Raw genomic sequence first — 18946 nt, forward strand, 5'->3', positions numbered from 1 at the left:
AGGTCCCGAGTTTGATCCCCTGTACCAAAAAAAATACCCAGACTCATGAGATCTGTAGTGTGAACGGTGGCCCCTTACATGTGGAGCCCTGTGTCGCCTAAACGCTCACAGAAGCCCTGCAGCAATGCAGTTCTCAAGCATGAACAGTTTCTCTCTCACACATACACTTGCAGAGCTGGGGATGGAACCCAGGGCCTCTTACATACTAGCAAAGCTCTATCATTGAGCTACACTCTAGCCCTTTTTTTTTTTTTTGGTACCAGGGATCAAACTCAGGACCTTGCTCCTGCAGTGTCGCTGAGGTAAATGGCCCCAGCCCTTTTTATTTTGAGACAGAATTTCACTAAGTTGCTTAGGCTGGCCATCAACTTTTCAATTGTCCTGCCTCGGACTCCAGGGTAGCTGGGATAGTGGGTGTACACCACCACCACACAGCTAGTGCACCTTTCTAAGCCTGTTGCCAAGGCCCTGTTGGTAGGGCAAGTGTGAGCCAAAGGTGCCATCACTTGTCCAGGCCCATCTGAGACCACCTGTGTGCTAAAACAAAGTGAAGACAATTACACCATCCCTGGGTGCCCTCCAGTTCCAGGCTGCTGCTGAGGTAGAAGGGTTAGGGCAGGAGAGGTGTCTTTGTTCTCATTCTGAAGCTGGAAGCAGAGGCGGGTGGGAAAAGCTTTTCTGCACATCTTGGACTTATTTGGTGACATCTTCCAGGCTCTTGTCTCAGGAGGGAAATCTGAGGAAACTGCACTGGGGAAGAAGGGGGTGTGGGGCAATCACACCCAAGAGCCTGTGTGTGATGCGACCAAGAGCAATGTAACAGCAAGGGGACTAAGTGCTTCCCCCAAACTTCTCCCTGTGGAAAGCAGATGGTTTATTTAGGTAGTTTTAGGGGTGGAACCTGGGGTCTCTGCACTGAGCTTCAGCCCTAGTCCTGTTTTTTATTTTTTTGGGGGGGCGGTACTGGGGCTCAAACTCAGGACCTTGCACTTGTGGGACAGGTGCCAGAACCACTGAGCTAAGTCCCCAGCCCCCCTAGTCCTGTTTTTGAGACATGGTCCTGCTAAGTTGCCCAAGCTGGGCTCGAACTTGCCATCCTTCTGTCCCAGGGCCAGCAGCAGATGGTCTTTAGTGTGCAGTGGGGTTTTCATTTGCTTTTTGGAGATGGGGCCTCCAACTCCTGGGCTCCAGGGCCCTCCCGTCTCTCTGGGGCTGGAAGTACTGCCACTGCACTCAGCTGTTAGCAGTTTGTTTTCTTCCTTTCGGTGCTAGAGTATTAGGAATCAAACCTAGTCCCACCACAGAGCTGCACGTTAGCCTTTTATTCTTTATTTTGAAGCAGAGTCCTTACATTGCCAGAGAGTTTGCCAGCCCCTGCCCCCCTCTCCTCCCGAGGCTGGGATTCCTGGCATGTGGCGCCGCCCAGATTCCACTCAAGGCAAGAAGCCTGATGCTGGGGCCTGCGTGAACGGCACTCCTGCCTCCACGTGGGCAGTGGCCCCTAGGGTCAGGGCTCTGCTGGCACCACAACCCCCGCTTCCCTGCTGGGCACAGTCCAGCCCCACCCGCCCAGGGGCTCAGGTCTGCATGGATTTTGAAGTTTGGTTCCTTTCTCAACTCAGGTGGGGTGGAGTGGGCAATTGACAAGGCTGCAGCGCCGCGTGTCAAGTGGGAAGGGAGCCAGAGTCCGTCCTGGACAACGGAGGTGTGGCCGGGCAGAGCCAGGTGGGGGCGTGTCCTCGCGCTCCTCTGCCATTGGCCAAGTGTGGCGCGGACCTCAGATAAATACGGGCGCCTCAGCTCTAGCAGAGAGCGAGATGGTAGACAGCGTGTACCGCATCCGCTCCCTGGGAGTGGCGGCCGAGGGGCTCCCAGACCAGTATGCGGACGGGGAGGCGGCACGTGTGTGGCAGCTGTACATCGGGGACACCCGCAGCCGCACGGCCGAGTACAAAGCGTGGCTACTAGGGCTGCTGCGCCAGCATGGATGCCAGCGGGTGCTGGACGTGGCTTGCGGCACGGGGTGAGGAACGGAAAGAACCCGGGAAGAACCGCGGGAGGTGACCTGGGACAGGTGCCGCGGTTGGAGCTCGGGCTCCCGGGGTTCCAGGCCAGCAGATCCTTGGCTCTACCTTGTCCCTCTGCAATGGCCTTGGGCAGCGCCAACTGTCAACATTTGCATGTGCAGAGCGCGCCATGCCGGGAGCTTTCACACACGGGCTTCAGACCCGCGTCTCCTGGAGGTGGTGGAGACGCAGGTGGTAGAACGTCCTCTGGAGATACTGAACACCCTGCAGTACTTCCCACAGCGCCCCCTGCCCCTCTCGCAATGGGTCTGTCAACCCCCCCTCCCCGAGGAGATGGAGATGCCTTCAACATTAATGTCCAGTTCTGAAAAGGTGTATTGTTAAATTGAAAAACCTAGGGGCCAGGAATGGATGTGTGAGGTCAGGGATAGGAGTCTGAGATGCAATGCTGTTTGCCCTGGCCCTCCCCACTCCCTGACCACCCTACCTTTCCCCAGGGTGGACTCCATCATGCTGGTAGAAGAGGGCTTCAGCGTGACAAGTGTGGATGCCAGCGACAAGATGCTCAAGTACGCACTCAAAGAGCGCTGGAACCGGAGACGGGAGCCAGCCTTCGACAACTGGGGTATGTCTGTCCCTCCTGGGCAAGGCCCACCACCCAGGGCTCCTTTACATAGGGTGAGAGCTGCAACATTACTGTCATTTCCCTGAAGGAGGAAACTTGGATCTCACAAAAGGTACCAGAGATCAAGAGCTAGACTTTATTTTCTGTTCTGGGGACTGAACCCAGGGCTTTCACACTGAACTACTTCCCCAGCCTTTCTCAAGACAGGGTCTCACTAAGTGGCCCAGGATGGGTTTGAACCTGCAATCCTCAGCCTCCGACTGTTGGAGACTAGTGGATCTGAAGAGCTAGGTGGTGGTGTTTTGGGTTTGTCTTTTGGTACCCTGAACCTAGGGCCTTCCTGCTGGCTACATTCAGATGGTGTCCATTGCCACACCCAGCTTGGAGGGCTCACATAAACGTGTTTATTATAGTCTCTCTTCCCGGTAACGATCCCCAAGCACAGAGCCCTCCTTCCTGCCCAGACTCCCCATCCTCGACGGTGTCTGAAGAAATGCTCTTGGAGGAATTGGCCTTGTGATGCTATTCCCTTTTGTCTTCCCATGCCTGGCCTCCCTAGTCATCGAAGAAGCCAACTGGATGACTCTAGACAAAGATGTGCCCCAGCCGGAAGGAGGCGGCTTTGATGCTGTCATCTGCCTCGGGAACAGTTTTGCCCACTTGCCAGACTGCAGAGGTAGGTGGTGTGGCCCTGGTGTCTGCTCTCTGGACAGAGCAGACTCTGCTTTCTGCCTGCCCCTGAAGGGAGATGTGAGAGGGAAGTTGGTGACAGCCTCTGCCCTTCCCGGAGCCCAGGTGACCAGAGTGAGCACCAGCTGGCACTGAGGAACATCGCGAGCATGGTGCGGCCAGGCGGCCTGCTAGTCATCGACCATCGTAACTATGACCACATCCTCAGCACAGGCTGTGCCCCTCCAGGGAAGAACATCTACTACAAGGTGAGCCCTGGGACAGGTGCATGTGGGTCCACAGCCCTGGGGGTTGCAGAGGCTAACACAGCCCTAACACCGCCTCTAGAGTGACCTGACCAAGGACATCAAGACGTCGGTGCTGATGGTGAACAACAAAGCCCACATGGTGACGCTGGACTACACGGTGCAACTGCCAGATGCCGGCCAGGCTGGTGCCCCACGCTTCAGGTAGCACCTGGCTGGGTAGGGGCAGTGGAGGAGGGTGCTGAGGCCACAGACTCACACTCTGCCACCCATGCAGCAAGTTCCGGCTCTCCTACTTCCCGCACTGCCTGGCATCCTTCACAGAGTTGTTGCAAGCAGCCTTCAGGGGCAAGTGCCAGCACAGCATCCTGGGTGACTTCAAGCCGTACAGGCCAGGCCAGGCCTACGTTCCCTGCTATTTCATCCACGTGCTCAAGAGGACAGAATGAACATGACCCCTGAAGCAGTGATGTGGCTCAAGCAAACGGGCAGAAACAATACAGCCTGTGCCTGTCAATGCCCTACCTGTGTTTCTGTCGGGACCACTGCCCACCTTCCCACCATGGCTGCACTCTTCCCATGCAATCCCACATACCACCAGCAAGGGGCAGCACACCCTTTATTTTCTGCTCCAAAACAAGTCTCCCAGCTGTCCCGGGTCTGGAGCTGTTGTGGACTGAGGTAGAAAATGCCCCTGAACATGCACTTGGGCTTTGACACCTCTCTGCACCCAGGGCATCTCCTGGGGGAGGCAACCTTCAGGTGGGCAGAGCCTCTTCAGAGCCCCATAGGTACCTTTGGCCATAGCAGGCAGGTCCCACTGGCAGGTGGCTCCTAGCAGGCAGCAAACTTGTGCTGGATGTGCTTGTACCGAAGCAGCTCCTGGTCGCTGACTGAAGGCTGCAGCTGGGCAGCGGCCTGTAGCAGGTCCTCCATGGTGAGCAACAGGGCTGAGCTCCCAGGCTCCAGCCCTAGGGGCAACAAGGAGGAATGAGGCTGGGAAAGGAACCTTCCTGCTCAGATCTCCTAGGCATCTCCCACTGGCTTCCTGGCTGAGCTCTGGGGCTGGCTGAGTAGCTCACCTTCCTCCAGGTCACGAACCCTGCGTTTGAGGGCGGAAGTCATGGCATCAGAGCAGAGAGAGTAGAGGTCTGCTCCCGTCAGCTGGGGAGGGCAACGGTCCAGCACATTCACCAGGCTCACCGAGGGCTCAAGCTTGAACCTGTTTGTGGGCAGAGGAGACTCGTTCCCGCTGGCGTCATCTCCCTCCCTGGCCCATGCTGAGAAGCTGTTCTGCATGCGGGACACGTCCCCTAGCCACCCCAATCCCAGGGCATACTTGTGGGTGATGGCGCTCAGTACATGCAGCTGGGAGGCCCGGTCCTCGCTTGCCCCAACAAACACCAGCTTGTCAAATCTTAGGAAGACAGGCAGTGAAAGCCTCAGGGCTCAGCCGCAACAGCTGACAGAGCCCCAGTGGGGCTAGTGGAGGTGAGCAGTTCTGCATGCCCACCTCCCAGGCCGCAGGAGGGCAGGGTCCAGGAGGTCTGGTCTGTTGGTGGCTCCGATCACGAACACATCCTGGGTGCTGTGAAGCCCATCTAGCTCGGCCAGGAGCTGAGACACCACCCTGCAGGGGAGGAAGCAAGGCCAGAGTCTCTGGTCCGCCTTCCAGCTCTGCCCCTGCCCGTTTAGCACTGGGCCCCACTGCACACTCAACCCACTCTCCTGCTATCCCAGACCCAACTCCTCCATGGCTCCTGTCAGCTCCATTTTATCTAGAAGCGAAAGGCCAGGGATTCAATCCTGGGGTCTTGTCCGCAGACTGCTATTGCTGTCTCCCCTCCTTGCGGCTGGGCCCACCTGTCCATCACGCCCCCAGAGTCTCCACTTCGTCCCCGGCTTGGAGCCAAGGAGTCCAGCTCATCAAAGAAGATGATGCACGGGGCAGCAGCCCTGGCCCTGGAAAACACTGAGCAAGGGGCTCAAGGGAGGGTGGGAAGCCAGGGTGTAGCACCCCAGGGCCCAGACAGGGCTGCCAGAGGCCTGACTGCAGCGAGGACCTGGTGCCCGAGGGTCAGGTCTGGGGAGGGCCAGAGGCCTTCTCGGCTGCTCACCTTCCCGCACGTTCTCCTCGCTCTGGCCCACATACATGTTGATGAGCTCCGGCCCCTTCACACTACATGAGGGCAAGGTGGTGAGCTGGGCACACCTGCCTTGTGGGCAGCCCTTGTCTCCCACCTCCGCTGCCAACCTGCACACCTGAGGAAGGTCAGGCTGCATTCCGTGGCCACCGCTTTAGCCAACAGGGTCTTTCCGGTGCCTGGGGGCCCATGCAGCAGGAGGCCTGAGCGTCTCAGGCCCAGGCCCAGCAGCTCCGGGTGCTCCAGGGGAAGCTGGATGGTCTCCAGGATCTCCCTCTTCACCTCCTGCAGCCCGCCCACGTCATGCCAGGACACCGAGGGGATCTGGGGACAGGACTGTGAGGTTGGGGCATGCATGTGGGGGAGCTGTGCCCCTCCTCCAAGGCTCCAGCATGGTGAGGGGGCCCACCCTGGGTGCCCCCACAGCCTGGGAGTGAGCTGTCCGAAGCTGCTCCAGAGCCTGCCCGAAGTCCTCGGCCAGGAGGGGGAAGCCAGCGGCACACAGCTCCGCCTCGTCCTCCTCGCTCAGGCTGCCCCCTGAACTGGAGAGAAACAGGCTGGCTGAGGGTCTCCTGAAAGGCCACCTCCCTCCATGTGTCCTGGTTCCTCCCCTCCTCCCCAGTGCCTTCCCCCACCACTGCCTGACCCTCACCCTCTTACTCTGAGCTCTCGATTCTGGCGCAGGCTGCCCGGCTGCTGTGGGCCAGAAGGGCGCACAGGTCCCCTGCCACAAATCCCTAGGGAGCCACAGAAGGAGGCTGAGCAGGTATGTGAGCGACCCCACAGCATCTAGCCTGGCCCCATGGGGGACTCACCACACACTGCCGGGACAACTGTGCTAGGTTCACCTCCTGGCCCAGGGGCAGGTGGGCAGTGAGGGCCTGCAGGATGCTGAGCCGCTGGCCCTCGGCCAGCACAGGCACCTGTAGCTCGTGGGGAAATGCTGTCTGCACGTCAGTGGACAGGTCCTGGGCCTGGCTTGTGGTGGCCACCACCATCAGCGGAGGGCAGCTGCAGGCAGGCATGGAACTGAGGGTGAGGGCAGTGGGGTGGCAAGGATGGGCCCCAGGGATGCCCGAGGGGCTTGCGCTTCCCCCTCCCATGGGCGCACACAGAGGGCAGATGCTGGGCATTTACTTCAACCTAGCAACCCCAAGAAATGCCCAGCCATATCCTCCCTCTGAACACCCTCACGGGGTTTCCGAGAAGCCATCGGGGTGTGGCAAGAATGAGGAAAGCTGGGCCCCACGCTGTGTGAGCACCTGCTGGGGGGATCCTCATCGAGGAGGTGGTGACACAGCGCAGCTACCACCCGGGGGTCCTCGCCCAGCCCATCACGGTCTCGGCCCAGCAGGTCCACATCTGTGAGCAGCAGGACCGCAGGCCGGCAGCGGCGGGCTCGGGAGAAGGTGGCCTGCAGCTTTGCCTCTGAGGCCGCACTGCTGTCTGCACAGAGACTGGAGCAGGGCACCTGAGGGAGGGTCGGTCTGTGAGCAAGGGGCAGGTGTGATGGGGTCAGGGGCAGAGGAGTCGGGACACACAGGCCATCTTCAAGGGCAGGGCTGGGCAAAACAGGGACAGCAACCAGGACCCACCTGGGTCACCATCCCCACCCCCACCCCCAAAGGAGCCTGTGGCCTTGCCCCGTGGGAACACACCTAGGAGAGGAGGAGGCTGAACCTGGGCCTGGCCAGGGACCCTCACCTTCAACAAGTGCAGCCCGAGGCGACTGCAGGCAGCAGCCACTGCAGTGGTCTTCCCACTCCCTGGGGGTCCCCGCAGGAGGACACAACTCGTGCCTGTCAGCAGGGCACCCCTGCAAATAACACATTCCTACTGGAAGCCCTATTACACAGGGACCCTTGGTCCTGTCCTTCTCTACATGCTGAGGCCTCTGGAGCTCTGGGAAGGGTACGGGGCAGATCCCTCAGCCAGGCCACCACGCTGCAGTCAACTGTGCCTTCTGGAGGGCTGGTCCCAACGGTGCTGTGTGCCACTGGGCAGGGGTCTGGGTCTACACCTGGGCCTCTGGTGCCGGATGCTGTGACCTCAAGGCCAGGCTGGCCAGTAGGTGCCGAAGAGCAGGGCCCACCCCAGAGACAGCTGGCTGGGTGGGGGATCTTCCCTCACACTGACCTTGGGGTGGAAAAATTGTCCAGGAAGGACCTGGATATCTACTAGAGAACAGAGCAGGCTAGGGGCCTGGGCTGGGCACAGCAGCTGGGGGACCCAGATCTGGGCAGAACACTAAAGCCCTCCTCTGGCTGCCCTCTGCCCCATGTCCTGAGCAGGACAGACCCGTGCCATGGCCTCACTCACCCTGGCTGAAGACGAGGCTTCAGGGCGGTGCAGAGTGCAGTCACCAAGGCCTCCAGGCCAGGAAGGGATAAGCCACCCCAGAGAATGGGCCCTCCCGAAGGGCGTGCGGGCACACGGCTCAGAGTGCAGCCCACCTGTGAGAGTGAGGCGGTGTTGGATCTGAACCCCACCTGCACCCTGTCACCTGATCGTCTCCCACTGGGCCTCACCATGTACAAGGAGGTGTGTGTGGTGTCGGCCAAGTAGGCAGCAGGCAGTCTACCCAGAGCATCCCCGACGATTTTCTTCACTTTAAAAAATACCTCATGCCACCTGCAAGAAAGAGGGCCAATGAAGCCCGGATCCCAAGCCCACACACCCCCTTTCCCAAGGACAGGTGGCTCTCCCATCCTAGAGGACAAAGTCAAGAGTAGCACAAATAAGTGCCCCAAGATGGGGCAGGGGAAGGAGAGCAGATGATCTTTCTTATCTCCCCGACTGTACCATGCCCAGGGCCCTCATACTGAGCTATATCCCCAGCTTTTTTTTGAGACAGGGTCTCACTAAGTTCCCCAGGCTGGACTTAAATTGACAATCCTCCTGCCTCTGCCTCCCAGAAGCATGGGGTTACAGGTGTGCGCCATCATGCCTGGCTTGTAGCATACAGATTTTCAGGGCAGGAGCTAGGTCTGTCCCTCGGTGTCTCCCCAAGCCAATGTCAGAAAGCCTGGGAGTGCGCCTGCCCAGGCACAAGGGCTCGTCATCCACTCCAGTGGGAGAAGGCGCTGCCACACAGCATGAGTGGATCCCGAGTCATCACCATGGCTTCAAAACAGCCCCTTCCTCCTAGGCGTTCTCTCCAGGCCAGCACCTGAAGGACGGTCCCTTGACTATTATTCCGTAACTCACAGAGTCTAACTGCAGACAGCCTCCTTAATAGTGCCATCTAATGACTAATCTGATTATTCTTAAATTACCTGGGAAGCTTTAAAAAAACAAACATTGATCATAAATTACACAATCCCATTCCACAGACTAGTGACTGCCAAGGTCAGCCGGGGTGATGGGAGGAGGAGGGCAGTGACTACTAATGGGTATAAAGTTTCTTTTTGGGGTGATAACAGCTCTGGAGTTAGAAATGCCGACTGCCTTGTGAATATAATAAAAAACACTGAATCATACACTTGGCTCTGTTGCCCAAATTGGTCTCAAACCTGTAAGCTCAAGGCGATCCTCCTGCTTCAGTCTTCAGAGTAGCTGGAACTACAGGCTTCCACCACCACGCCTAGCTGAACTGTGGACTCTAAAGGACCTCGAAGCACACACCTGTAATCTCAGCTACTTGGGAGGCTAAGGCAGGAGAATCATGAAGTTGAGGCCAGCAAGACCCATCTCAAAGGGGCCAGGGATTTAGCTCAGTGGTTCTGTTGCCTGCTTCAAAAGTGCAAGGGCCTGAGTTTGATCCCCGGTACCAAAAAAAAAAAAAAAAAAAAAGACCTATCTCAAAAATAACAAAAAAGCTCGAGAGACTGGGGATACAGCTCAGCTCACTGGTACCACTGTCCTCAAGTGGGAGCACCTAGGGCTGGGGATTTAGCTCAGTGGTGCCACCACCTGCCTTGCAAGAGCAAGGTCCTGAGTTCGATTCCCGGTACCAAAAAAACCCCAAAACAAAACAAAAAAACTAAAGTGGGAGCACTGAGCACTGGCTGGAACCTGCTCTGGGTATAGATGGAGGATGAACCAGGCAGGCGCTCAGACACAAGCAGATGCTAGGTGCTGGGGATTAAATCCTGGGCCTTCATAATGAGCTACTTTTCAGTTTATTTTTTTGCTACTGGGGATTGCACTCAGGACCTTTCACTTGTTAGGCAGGCTCGGTGCCACCTAGCTAAATCCCGGGCCCTTCAGTTTATTTTTTGAGACATGATTTCACTAAGTCGCTAAATGCCCAAATGCTTGAACTTTCAACCCTCCTGTCTCTACCTCCCAGAGTGCTGGGATTACAATGCACTGGTGTGCCACCAGGGATAGTTTTTTTGTTGTTTAAAACAGGCTCTTGTTATGTAGTTCAAGGTGGCCTTGAGCTATGTATTCCAGGGTGGTCTTGAACTTGCAGCAAATCCTGTCTCAGCCTCTCAAGTATGGGGATTACAGGTGTGAACCGGGCCTGACAGGCCCAGTTTGAGATATGGCCTTACTAATTCCCCAGGCTCACCTTGAACTTGCTATCCTTCGCCCCAGCCTTGCAGCATATCCTGCCCAAACAATACTATGGCTGAGAATGAAAAGCACAATCTCATCTTGGTTTGGAACATGAAACTAGTCTTTTTCTCATTGGTGGTGCTGGGAATGGAACCTAGGGCCTCGTACATGCTAGTCAAGTGCTCTGCTGCCGAGCTGCATCCTTGGCCCCTTTAAATTACTCTGTTTCACTTTACCTAGAACCACCAGAGAGTCTGGGGATAAGCACTTCCTAGAACCAGCAGGCAATGGTGGTGTTTTATTTTGGCAGTGATGGTGATGGAACCCAAAAAGTCTTGCCCACTAAGCTACAGTCCTAGGCAGTGGTTGTTTTTTTGTTTTTTGGTTTTGGGTACTGAGGAGAGAACTCCGGAGGCAATGGAACCACTGAGCTAAATCCCTGGCCCAGTGATTGTTTTTTTTTTTTTAATTTAATTTTATTTTTTATTTTATTTTATTTTTCAGTGATTGGTTGAGACAGGGTCTTGTTATATAGCCCACGCTGGCCTTGAATGCTTGGCGATCCTCCTGCCTCAGCCTCCCAAGTGCTGGGATCACAGGTGTGCGCCACCACACCTGGCTCAGGCAGTGGTTCTTAACCTTTCTTCATTCATGTATTTGTTTGGGAACCTGAAGAATTTAATTTTCTCCCCATAAAAATGTACACAGCAACAGCAAAATATTCTTAGGTATAAAATTATGCCATGCTGCATACCTCGGCAGTCTCTCCAGACTTCCTTCCAGGGTCTCTACTTGCCCAGCCGTCGGCACACACAGAACATCGCCTTCCTGGACCACCCTGCAACACAGCAGTGACTTGGGTCAGCTCCCAAGGAGCTGTGCCTGACACATCCCCTACGCCCGCCCTACTCCCTCCTTAGGGGTCTGTCCACTTGGAACCCAGAATCCCCAGCAATGGTCCAGGAACCAAGGAGACCCAGACTGAGCTGGGGAAAGGGGAACTAGACAAGCCAGAGACCAAGGAAACATAGAAAACTCCTAGGTCTTCTGGAGTCCTCTCTCTCCCCCCATGGAGATGCTCTAATTTTCTTGTTTTATTTTTTTGCCCCCTACCCCTTTGTGGTACTGGAGATCAAACCTAAGGGTACTCTAACCTATATCCTCAGCACTTTTTATTTTTGGTACTGGGGATCGAACTCAGGACCTTGTACTTGTGAGGCAGGCGCCAGAACCACTGAGCTAAATCCCTGGCCTAGCACTTTTTATTTTTTAATTTTGAGACAAGGTCTCACTAACCTGTTCAGGCTAGCCTTGAATTTGAAATCCTCCCGACTCAGCCTCCCAAACACTGGGATTACAGGTGTGTGCCACTGTACCCAGCTGGAGTCCTCCTTGATTAAACACATTTCTGGTTGGAAGGTCCAAATTCACCTCAATGGTTCAGATATCTCTGTTGTCTGCCTGACACACCAAGAGGATCCTGGGTGAAATATTGCCTATGTAGCTTCTTTTAACCAGAGGCCCTGGGGTTCCTGGATCTAAGGCATAAGATAGCAGAGCAAGGATGAGATGTCATCTTCCCTAAAGGGGTGGGCAGCGAACCTGGGTGTCTGAAAGTGCCGATAAAGAACCTGGTCATAATTTCCACCAGTGCTGTAGTGGGGAGAGGACACAATGTTGATGTGTAACTCTCTGGCAAATGGAGGCTCAGGCAGCAATGAGCAGCTTCCTTTGTCTTCAGGGCTGATGGAGCCTTCCGTGTACCTCTATCAGAGAAATAATCACCACCTTAGAACCTTCTCCTGAGGAGTCAGGCTGACTCTGTCTCTTGGTAGCAAATATCTCTTCCAGCCTCTACCCTTCCCATAACCATGAAGTAGGGCTGGAGGTAACAGAGCCAAATTCCTCTATCTTCCCAGAAAGGCTGAGCCTCTCCCTCTAACACAGGGGTGGTCAACCTTCTGGCTTATGTGGGCTGCACTGGGTGAAGAGGAGTTGTCTTGGGCCACTCATAAAGTATGTAATATAGTTAAAGTGTATAAGTAACACCAATTCTTTAATATTTTAACTTATTAAATGTTTTTGCTGAATAACCTAACAAGCCTGTTTAATAATTAAATGAGAATGTTTGTGTCTGCTTAATAAACATCAATGCCTGTCTTCACAGGTGCACACATGTGCAGGAAGCTGGAATAGTATTATTGGTAGTCACTGTGTTTTACTCACCAACTCCCACAAGCGCAAACAGCATCCAATACTTGCCAGGGAGTTTGCCCTGCACTGTGCCCTCCTCTACAGAAGGTTCCACGGTCACCTACACAGCCACACTGTGCAGTCAAGGCATGAAAATATCACTAAGAAGTACATAATAGCGTTCAAAGTTTATAGTCTTTTGGGGCAGTATTACTGGCTCTCCATGGCCGTATGTGCCCTGGATATGCCTGTTTTAATGGGCACCAGGAAGCAATGTGACCTCTTTTCTTGACTCTACCTCCAAAAATCTCCCCAGAAATGAGAACCTTTCTAGGATACCTTTAACTTGGCTTACAGCCAGTGAGAGGGCAAAGACATCTCCACAAGGCCTTTGAGTGTAACTTAGCAACCAATGGGCTATTAAGTGAACACTAGTGACACTCTGAACTCAGGCTATGGGAAAAGGACATGATCTTAATGAAGCTGAAATGGTTGATTCAGATAAATGAACTCCATTCTGACTACTAGGGTAGATATTCCTCCATCCAGAAGGAAAGCACAGCCACTTCCATTCATATGTATAGATATTCCTCCTTTAAGGACTATTCGGACTTAGTACTTTTATTTTATTTTTTTTTGGTATCAAGGATCAAAATATTCATCTTTTTTTGTACAGTTCTGTACATCTTGTTTATACAGCCTCAATGTCTTTTTTTTTTGAGACAGGGTCTCGCTATATAATTCAGGCTGGCCTTAAACACTTGTGATCCTCCTGCCTCAGCCCTCCAAGTGCTAGGATTACAGGTGTGTGTCACCACACCCAGCTCTTCAATTTAAATTTAAAAAGCTGGGGCCCAGGATATAGCTCAGTGGTTTCGCCGCACAAGGGCGAAAGGACCCAAGTTTGATCCCCAGTTTAAAAAAAAAAAAAAAAAAAAAAATTTTAAAAGCCATGCTGGGGATGTAGTTCAGTGGTGCTGCACCTGCCTTGAAAGCCCAAGGTCCTGTGTTCAATTCCTCCCAAGGGGGGGTGGATAGTGAAATGGGTGGTGGATAGCAACAGCCTAAATCATATGTCTAGATGCTTAAACAGGACAAATAAGGCTGGGCGTGGTGGCACATGGCTATAATCCCAGCATTCAGGAGACTGAGGTAGGGGGATCCACAAATTCAAGGCGAGTCTAAGCCACACAGTTAAGCTCAAGGTGAGTTTGTCTCAAAAAAACAAAACCAAAGATTAAACATTGCAAATATTTTTTGGTACCAGGGATGGAATTTAGGACCTCACTCTTGCCAAGCAGGCGCTGTGCCCCCTCCCCCCAGCTAAATAAATCCCCGGCACAAATATCTTCTTGAAGTAGAGGTATAAGTCAAAACTTCAAAAATCTCTTGGATGTATTTAATAAAATATTAAAATTAAAACACCAGACACCAAAGACAATAAAAGCCCTATCCTTCAAAAATTTACAATATATACTCGAAGATTACACAGATTATGTAATCATAACAAGGCAGAATAAACACCGTAAGGAACAAAATGCTAGGGAGCAAAAAATAATGTTAAATTTCTGGCAGTCAGATTATGAAAGGCTTTATGAAGGTGGTGTTTTTATGTAGGCCTTATAGTAAAGGATGGCAGGATTTTTAAAAATAAATTTTATTTTATTTTATCCCATACCCCTCTCAAGCCCCCTCCCTTCCCCATGTACAAGTTTTGTTTCCGTTTTTTCCTCCTATTTTCACTTTTTTTCTCGTCCCTTCCTAAGAATGGTAGAATTTTTAACAGAGGAAGAGAGAAAACGATTTTTTTTTGAGAGAATACGAATTTGAAGTCAAGGAAGAGCAAAAGCTAAAGCTCAATAAAACACTCATTTAATCAATGAGTTCCGTTCAGGTGACCCAGGTCGTTAAATGAATTGGTTGCTAAATAAGGAATTGTATGTAGTATGTACATTATAATATTCAGAAAAAAAGGTCAAAGGAAACTCCAACCTGGTGACTTTGTTTTTATGTGCAAGACTCTTACATGTACTACTGTAATGTATACCATAAAACTACCGTATTCTACGGTACAATCAGAAAAAAATTAATCTTGTACAAACAAGGTATACTGTACTACAAAAGGCACTGAGGCTCTAACAAGTTGTACAGAATTGTACAAAAAAAACGGGATCCTAAATCCGAGCAGCGGGTGGTAAGTCCGAACAGTTAAGTGGGTAGGTCGTTAAACAAGGAATGCCTATATACACTTCAGCAATCCGATAAGCACCTGCTTAGACGGAGTATTTACTACAAACACCTGGTAACTTAACTATACCCGCCCTGACCTGACACGAGAACAGCTGAAAGCCCTTCCCAAGAGCGACTGCACTACGCAGTCTTATTGATACGTCTGATTACAGCGAATTAGGTAAGGCTAAGGGAAAGTGAAAAGTCTAAAATATAAAATAGTAAGGAATAGAGGTCCTAATTTCGACAGTTCTACCCTTCCAATTCAGTTAAGGCAGAAATGATAGCGTTAGAAGAGTTAGCATTCCTACCTGAATTTTGAGCTCTCCCACTTCCAGGGGGTCACAGCCGAGATTAAACGCCAGCGTGGCGGACACGAGCGCCAGGTGGTCGGAAAGCTGCTCTCGCGGCTGCCCGGAGCCGGGTCCCAGCCTCTCAGCTAGGTTCCAGTGAGGCTCCAGGACCTGCACTTTGGCCAGGTGGGGTTGGGCAGTGTCCGACGACTCTCCCGCCCGGGCCACCCACACCCACTCACCCTGGAAAAGGCCGAGGCCGCGGAGGCAGCTCCGGCTCACGCCCAGTGCATCGCCGGTCCCTCCCAGTACTCCCTGGAGCTGCCGCGCCGTGCTGGACACCGCGAAGGACGACACCACAGGCGCGGGTGGCGGGCAGCTGCTGTCTCCCGGCTCCGGGGCCAGTCTAGTCCGTCGGCGGAGCTCAGTCACGGTCAGCCGCGTCCCCGGGCCCAGCAGCCCCTGTAGCGCTGGGCGAGTCTCCAGGACGCGCGGCCCGGGCACCGGCAGGATCTCCCCACGCCTCACCAGCAACGGCCCGGCCCGAGGTCCCAGCCCCGGCCCGGGCGAGGCGCCCAGCAAAGCCCAGCCGAGCGCTGGAGGCCGCCGCACGGGCCGCGCCCGCACTTGCGCCCCAGAGCCCAGGGCCAGGAGCTGCAGTAGCGCGCGGCTGACCAGAAGCTGCGGCAGCCCCAGGCCGCGCGCTTCGGACTCCACACCCGTCCCCTCTAGGGCCGCCACGAGCAGGGCCAGCCCCGCCGGGCCCTCGCTCGCAGGCCGCAGCGCCAGCACTAGGCCCAGACCCACCGCAGGCCATGGGCCCCCCGGCGGCAGCAGCACAGCCAGCGGGGGTGTCTCGGTCGGGAAGGGCTCCAGGACTCTCAGGACTGCCAGCGCCATGGTGACTGGAGTCCAACCAGCCGACCGCAGCTTCCGGAGCCACCGAACCGGAAGCCCGGGCGGGCCGTTTCCGCTTCCGGCGGTGGCGCTTGGGAAAGTGGGAGGGGCGTTGGGTGCGCTGCTCCCGGAGTAATCAGGACCGTGCCTCGACGGCGGGGTTCGTAAGCACTGCGGTTGCACGGCCTGTACGCATGCGCCCTTGGAAGAGTTTGCACTGCAGCCGAGTAGCGGTCTCTCGATCATCATGCCCCACACACGTATCAACAGTTTATTGTCGCTAAGCCCGAGTGCCCCCGACTGGCCCGGCCCAGGCCTGGAGCTGTCGGTGAAATATTTAGGAAGGGGTCCACTCCTCCGTGGAACTCATACAGTTTGCCCCACGCAGCTGTAGGCACTCAGGTTTCAGGGTTGCCGGGAACGTTGTACAGGGAGGAGTAAGATTACAAAACTGTCTCAGACATGCTTATGAATATATAGAGACTGCTGGCTGAATTACATTACCACAATATGATTCACTAGCCCTGGAGTGCTTTGGTGCCACACCCGTCCCGACACATCCAATACAAAACCCGTGTCCCAGCGCTTCTTGTCCTGTCCTAGTCCCATAAAACCGCTTTTCTCTTCCCTTCAGCCTGGTTGCTCTCCCCCATCAATCCTCAATCTTGGAGGAAGACAGGCTGCGGGGCAGGCAGACAGATTAGACGCTTCCGTCCTGAATGCTAAGCCAACAGCCAGCCTCCAACCAGTGCTGTTAGATCCATCCTTGTCCTCACTCCACTTCTAACTCCACTTAGAGGGTGGCAGGCCACATCTCCAACTGTAGTTCATTTATAATCAACGGACTGGGTGGTGACAATCTTCTCTTTCTGGGCCTTGCTTTATCCTGTCCACAGCTGAGCACCTTGTGTTAATATTCTATTTTGTATAGAATGCATTTTGAAATATCTGAAAGTCAAATCCCTGAAAATTGAATATTAGATTTACACGTTAAAAGGTATTTCTACCCCTTAGCCCCAGAGAGACCAGAAACTATTTCAATGTCTAAGTATAGTTTTTGGAGGTGGCTCAGGTCATAAACCTGAAAATTTTCAATTCTTGCTTTTTTTTTTTTGAGACAAGGTCTTGCTATGTAGTCTAGACTGGCTGCCAACTCATAACAGTCCTGTCTCAGCCTCCCAAGTGCTAGAACTGCAGGGATGCACCCCCACATCTGGCTCCTATCTTTTATTTATTTATTTTGGTACCAGGATCTAACTCGGGACCTTGTGCTTGCAAGGCAGGTGGCAGAACCACTGAGCTAAATCCCCAACCCTGGCTCCTGTCTTTTAGAAATAGCACGAAAGGGGGCCAGGGATTCACAGTGCTGTCACCGCCTACCTTGCAAGCACAAGGTCCTGAGTTCAATCTCAAGTACCAAAAATAAAACAAACAACAACAAAAAACAAAACAGCATGCGAGGTACTAGGGACCTGGGTTCACATTGATGACAATTCTCATTTGGTCATCCTACTGTATGTGGCTCTGTTCTCTGCATCCCTGAGTGACCAGAAACTAGGCAGATAGGGTGGGCCTAGAGAACATGCCTGCTTTACCCAGAAGCAGCCAAGCTCAGGCCTCAGGCCTGTGGTGCTCCATATAGCCCTGAAGATGGGTAAATACATCTGCTGTCCTGCCTGGGTGACACTCAGACGCAGATGCCATCCACAAATAAACATCGTTTCTTCCCAGGATTTCTTTCAGTGAAGAATGGTTGGCACCCAGTTCATTCTGTTACCTTGCAGCTATCATTAGTTGGAAAAGCCAAAGACAATTCCTATGAGATGGCCAGAATCCTACATTTGCTCTCTTCTCTTCCTAACCACTTGTTCACTCTCCAACCTTCTATAAACTGCTTTCTACTCCTCTGAAACGTCCTTGGCAAAGATCATTAGTAACATCCTCATTGCAGAATGGAGGTTTTGCTGTTCAATTTCATCATTATGTTTGTTTGTTTGAGACAGGATCTCACTAAGTAGTCCAGGTTGGCCTTAAACTCACTATGTGACACCAGGCTGGCCTCAAACTCTGGGTGATCCTCCTGCCTCAGTCTCCTAAGTGCTGGGATTACAGGTGTGCACCACCACACCCCAATTAAATTTCATCTTAATATTTCTCTGGTCAACCTCTTTCATTTCCTTTGGCATTATGATACCTGTTTCTCTCCTACATCTTTGATCACTTCTGGAATTTGTCCTGTTACCATCTCCCCACATCCAGTGAATCACCAAATCCTCTTGATTCTTACACCTTTCCCAAACCTGTCCTGTTCTCTATCCCCATGGCTGCTGTCTTTAAAGATTGCTCTCCTTGGGGAAAGCCAAGGTTTATTGATTTATTTTGCAGTGCCAAGCACTTACCACTGAGTTACACTCCCACCTCCAAGATTTTTTTTTTTTTTTTTTTTGAGACAGAGTCTTGCTATGTAGTTCAGGCTGCCCTCCAACTCACTGTATAGCCCAGGCTGGGATCAAACTCACGTCGATCCTCCTGCCTCAGTCTCCCAAGTGCTGGGATTACAAGTGTGTGCCACCATGCCTGGCCCCAGGCTTATTCTTTTGTTTGGCGGTACCGGGGATCAAACTCAGGACCTTGCGCTTGCAAGGCAGGCGCTATGCCACTAGGGTAAATCCCTGGCCCAACCCCAGGCTTATTCTTGATGGGTCTTGTCCTCTTTCTTCATATGGGCTACTGGAGTAATTTCTCTGAAACCTATTCCACAGGTTTGTATAATTTATTGCATTGTATTTAATTATCTGCTAATCTAAGTTTGTAGACTTCACCAGACTTCGAATTCCTTGAGGGCAGGAACTGAATCTTATTCATTACAACACCTGCTTGGGCAGGGCTGCTTTTCACCTCATTCTCAGCTAGTTCCCCAATCGAAGGACACCTGCAGTAAATATGGGACTCACTTCCTAAAGTTGCAACAAACCAGGATCCTCATCTCCTCTTTCCAGGTACTCCAGTCTGGGCAGGCAAATGCCCTGGAGGCCCGTTGGGAGCTTTCTCCACCAACTGTGTGCCTGCAATGAGTGCTACTTTACCCCAATGAAGGAAG

At 53.2% G+C, this 18946-nt stretch overlaps 2 protein-coding genes across 3 annotated transcripts; one reads left to right on the forward strand and one right to left on the reverse strand.

Moving 5' to 3' along the window:
• Positions 1 to 1797: 1797 nt before the first annotated feature.
• Positions 1798 to 4104, forward strand: Gnmt (glycine N-methyltransferase). The gene is made up of 6 exons (XM_004846549.4): positions 1798 to 2023; positions 2525 to 2652; positions 3212 to 3328; positions 3448 to 3590; positions 3670 to 3791; positions 3865 to 4104. The coding sequence occupies exons 1-6, from the start codon at positions 1818 to 1820 to the stop codon at positions 4034 to 4036; spliced, it is 888 nt and encodes a 295-aa protein (XP_004846606.2). The 5' UTR covers positions 1798 to 1817; the 3' UTR covers positions 4037 to 4104.
• Pex6 (peroxisomal biogenesis factor 6) lies at positions 2766 to 15904 on the reverse strand. Of its 2 annotated transcripts, XM_021259795.2 has the most exons (18): positions 14968 to 15904; positions 11837 to 12000; positions 10989 to 11072; positions 8260 to 8362; positions 8051 to 8184; positions 7436 to 7547; positions 6994 to 7202; positions 6547 to 6742; positions 6392 to 6468; positions 6141 to 6273; positions 5850 to 6055; positions 5705 to 5766; positions 5451 to 5559; positions 5101 to 5217; positions 4927 to 5004; positions 4670 to 4809; positions 4383 to 4558; positions 2766 to 3390 (listed from the first exon to the last, which is right to left on the reverse strand). In XM_021259795.2, exons 1-17 carry the CDS (start codon positions 15847 to 15849, stop codon positions 4422 to 4424), a joined length of 2943 nt encoding a protein of 980 aa, XP_021115454.1. In that variant the 5' UTR covers positions 15850 to 15904; the 3' UTR covers positions 2766 to 3390; positions 4383 to 4421. The 2 variants fall into 2 exon arrangements, with proteins under 2 accessions (XP_021115454.1, XP_021115455.1); XM_021259796.2 differs by lacking the exon at positions 2766 to 3390 and having other exon boundaries at positions 4190 to 4558.
• Positions 15905 to 18946: the final 3042 nt, after the last annotated feature.

This window comes from Heterocephalus glaber, unplaced genomic scaffold, assembly GCF_053883595.1.
Source record: "Heterocephalus glaber isolate CG9 unplaced genomic scaffold, H.glaber_assembly_v1.0 deba00001497, whole genome shotgun sequence".
Lineage (NCBI taxonomy): Eukaryota > Metazoa > Chordata > Mammalia > Rodentia > Bathyergidae > Heterocephalus > Heterocephalus glaber.

Bases quoted from the DNA above. Each gene is read 5' to 3' on its own strand.
- Pex6 (XM_021259795.2), bottom strand. From the start codon at position 15,849: ATGGCGCTGGCAGTCCTGAGAGTCCTGGAGCCCTTCCCGACCGAGACA. The intron at 6,056-6,140 runs GTGGGCCCCCTC...TCCTGTCCCCAG, and splicing joins AGGCTGTGGGGGCACCCAGG to ATCCCCTCGGTGTCCTGGCA. The intron at 5,767-5,849 runs GTGTGCAGGTTG...GCCCTCATGTAG, and splicing joins TGCAGCCTGACCTTCCTCAG to TGTGAAGGGGCCGGAGCTCA.
- Gnmt (XM_004846549.4), top strand. From the start codon at position 1,818: ATGGTAGACAGCGTGTACCGCATCCGCTCCCTGGGAGTGGCGGCCGAG. The intron at 2,653-3,211 runs GTATGTCTGTCC...TGGCCTCCCTAG, and splicing joins GCCAGCCTTCGACAACTGGG to TCATCGAAGAAGCCAACTGG. The intron at 3,329-3,447 runs GTAGGTGGTGTG...CCCGGAGCCCAG, and splicing joins CCACTTGCCAGACTGCAGAG to GTGACCAGAGTGAGCACCAG.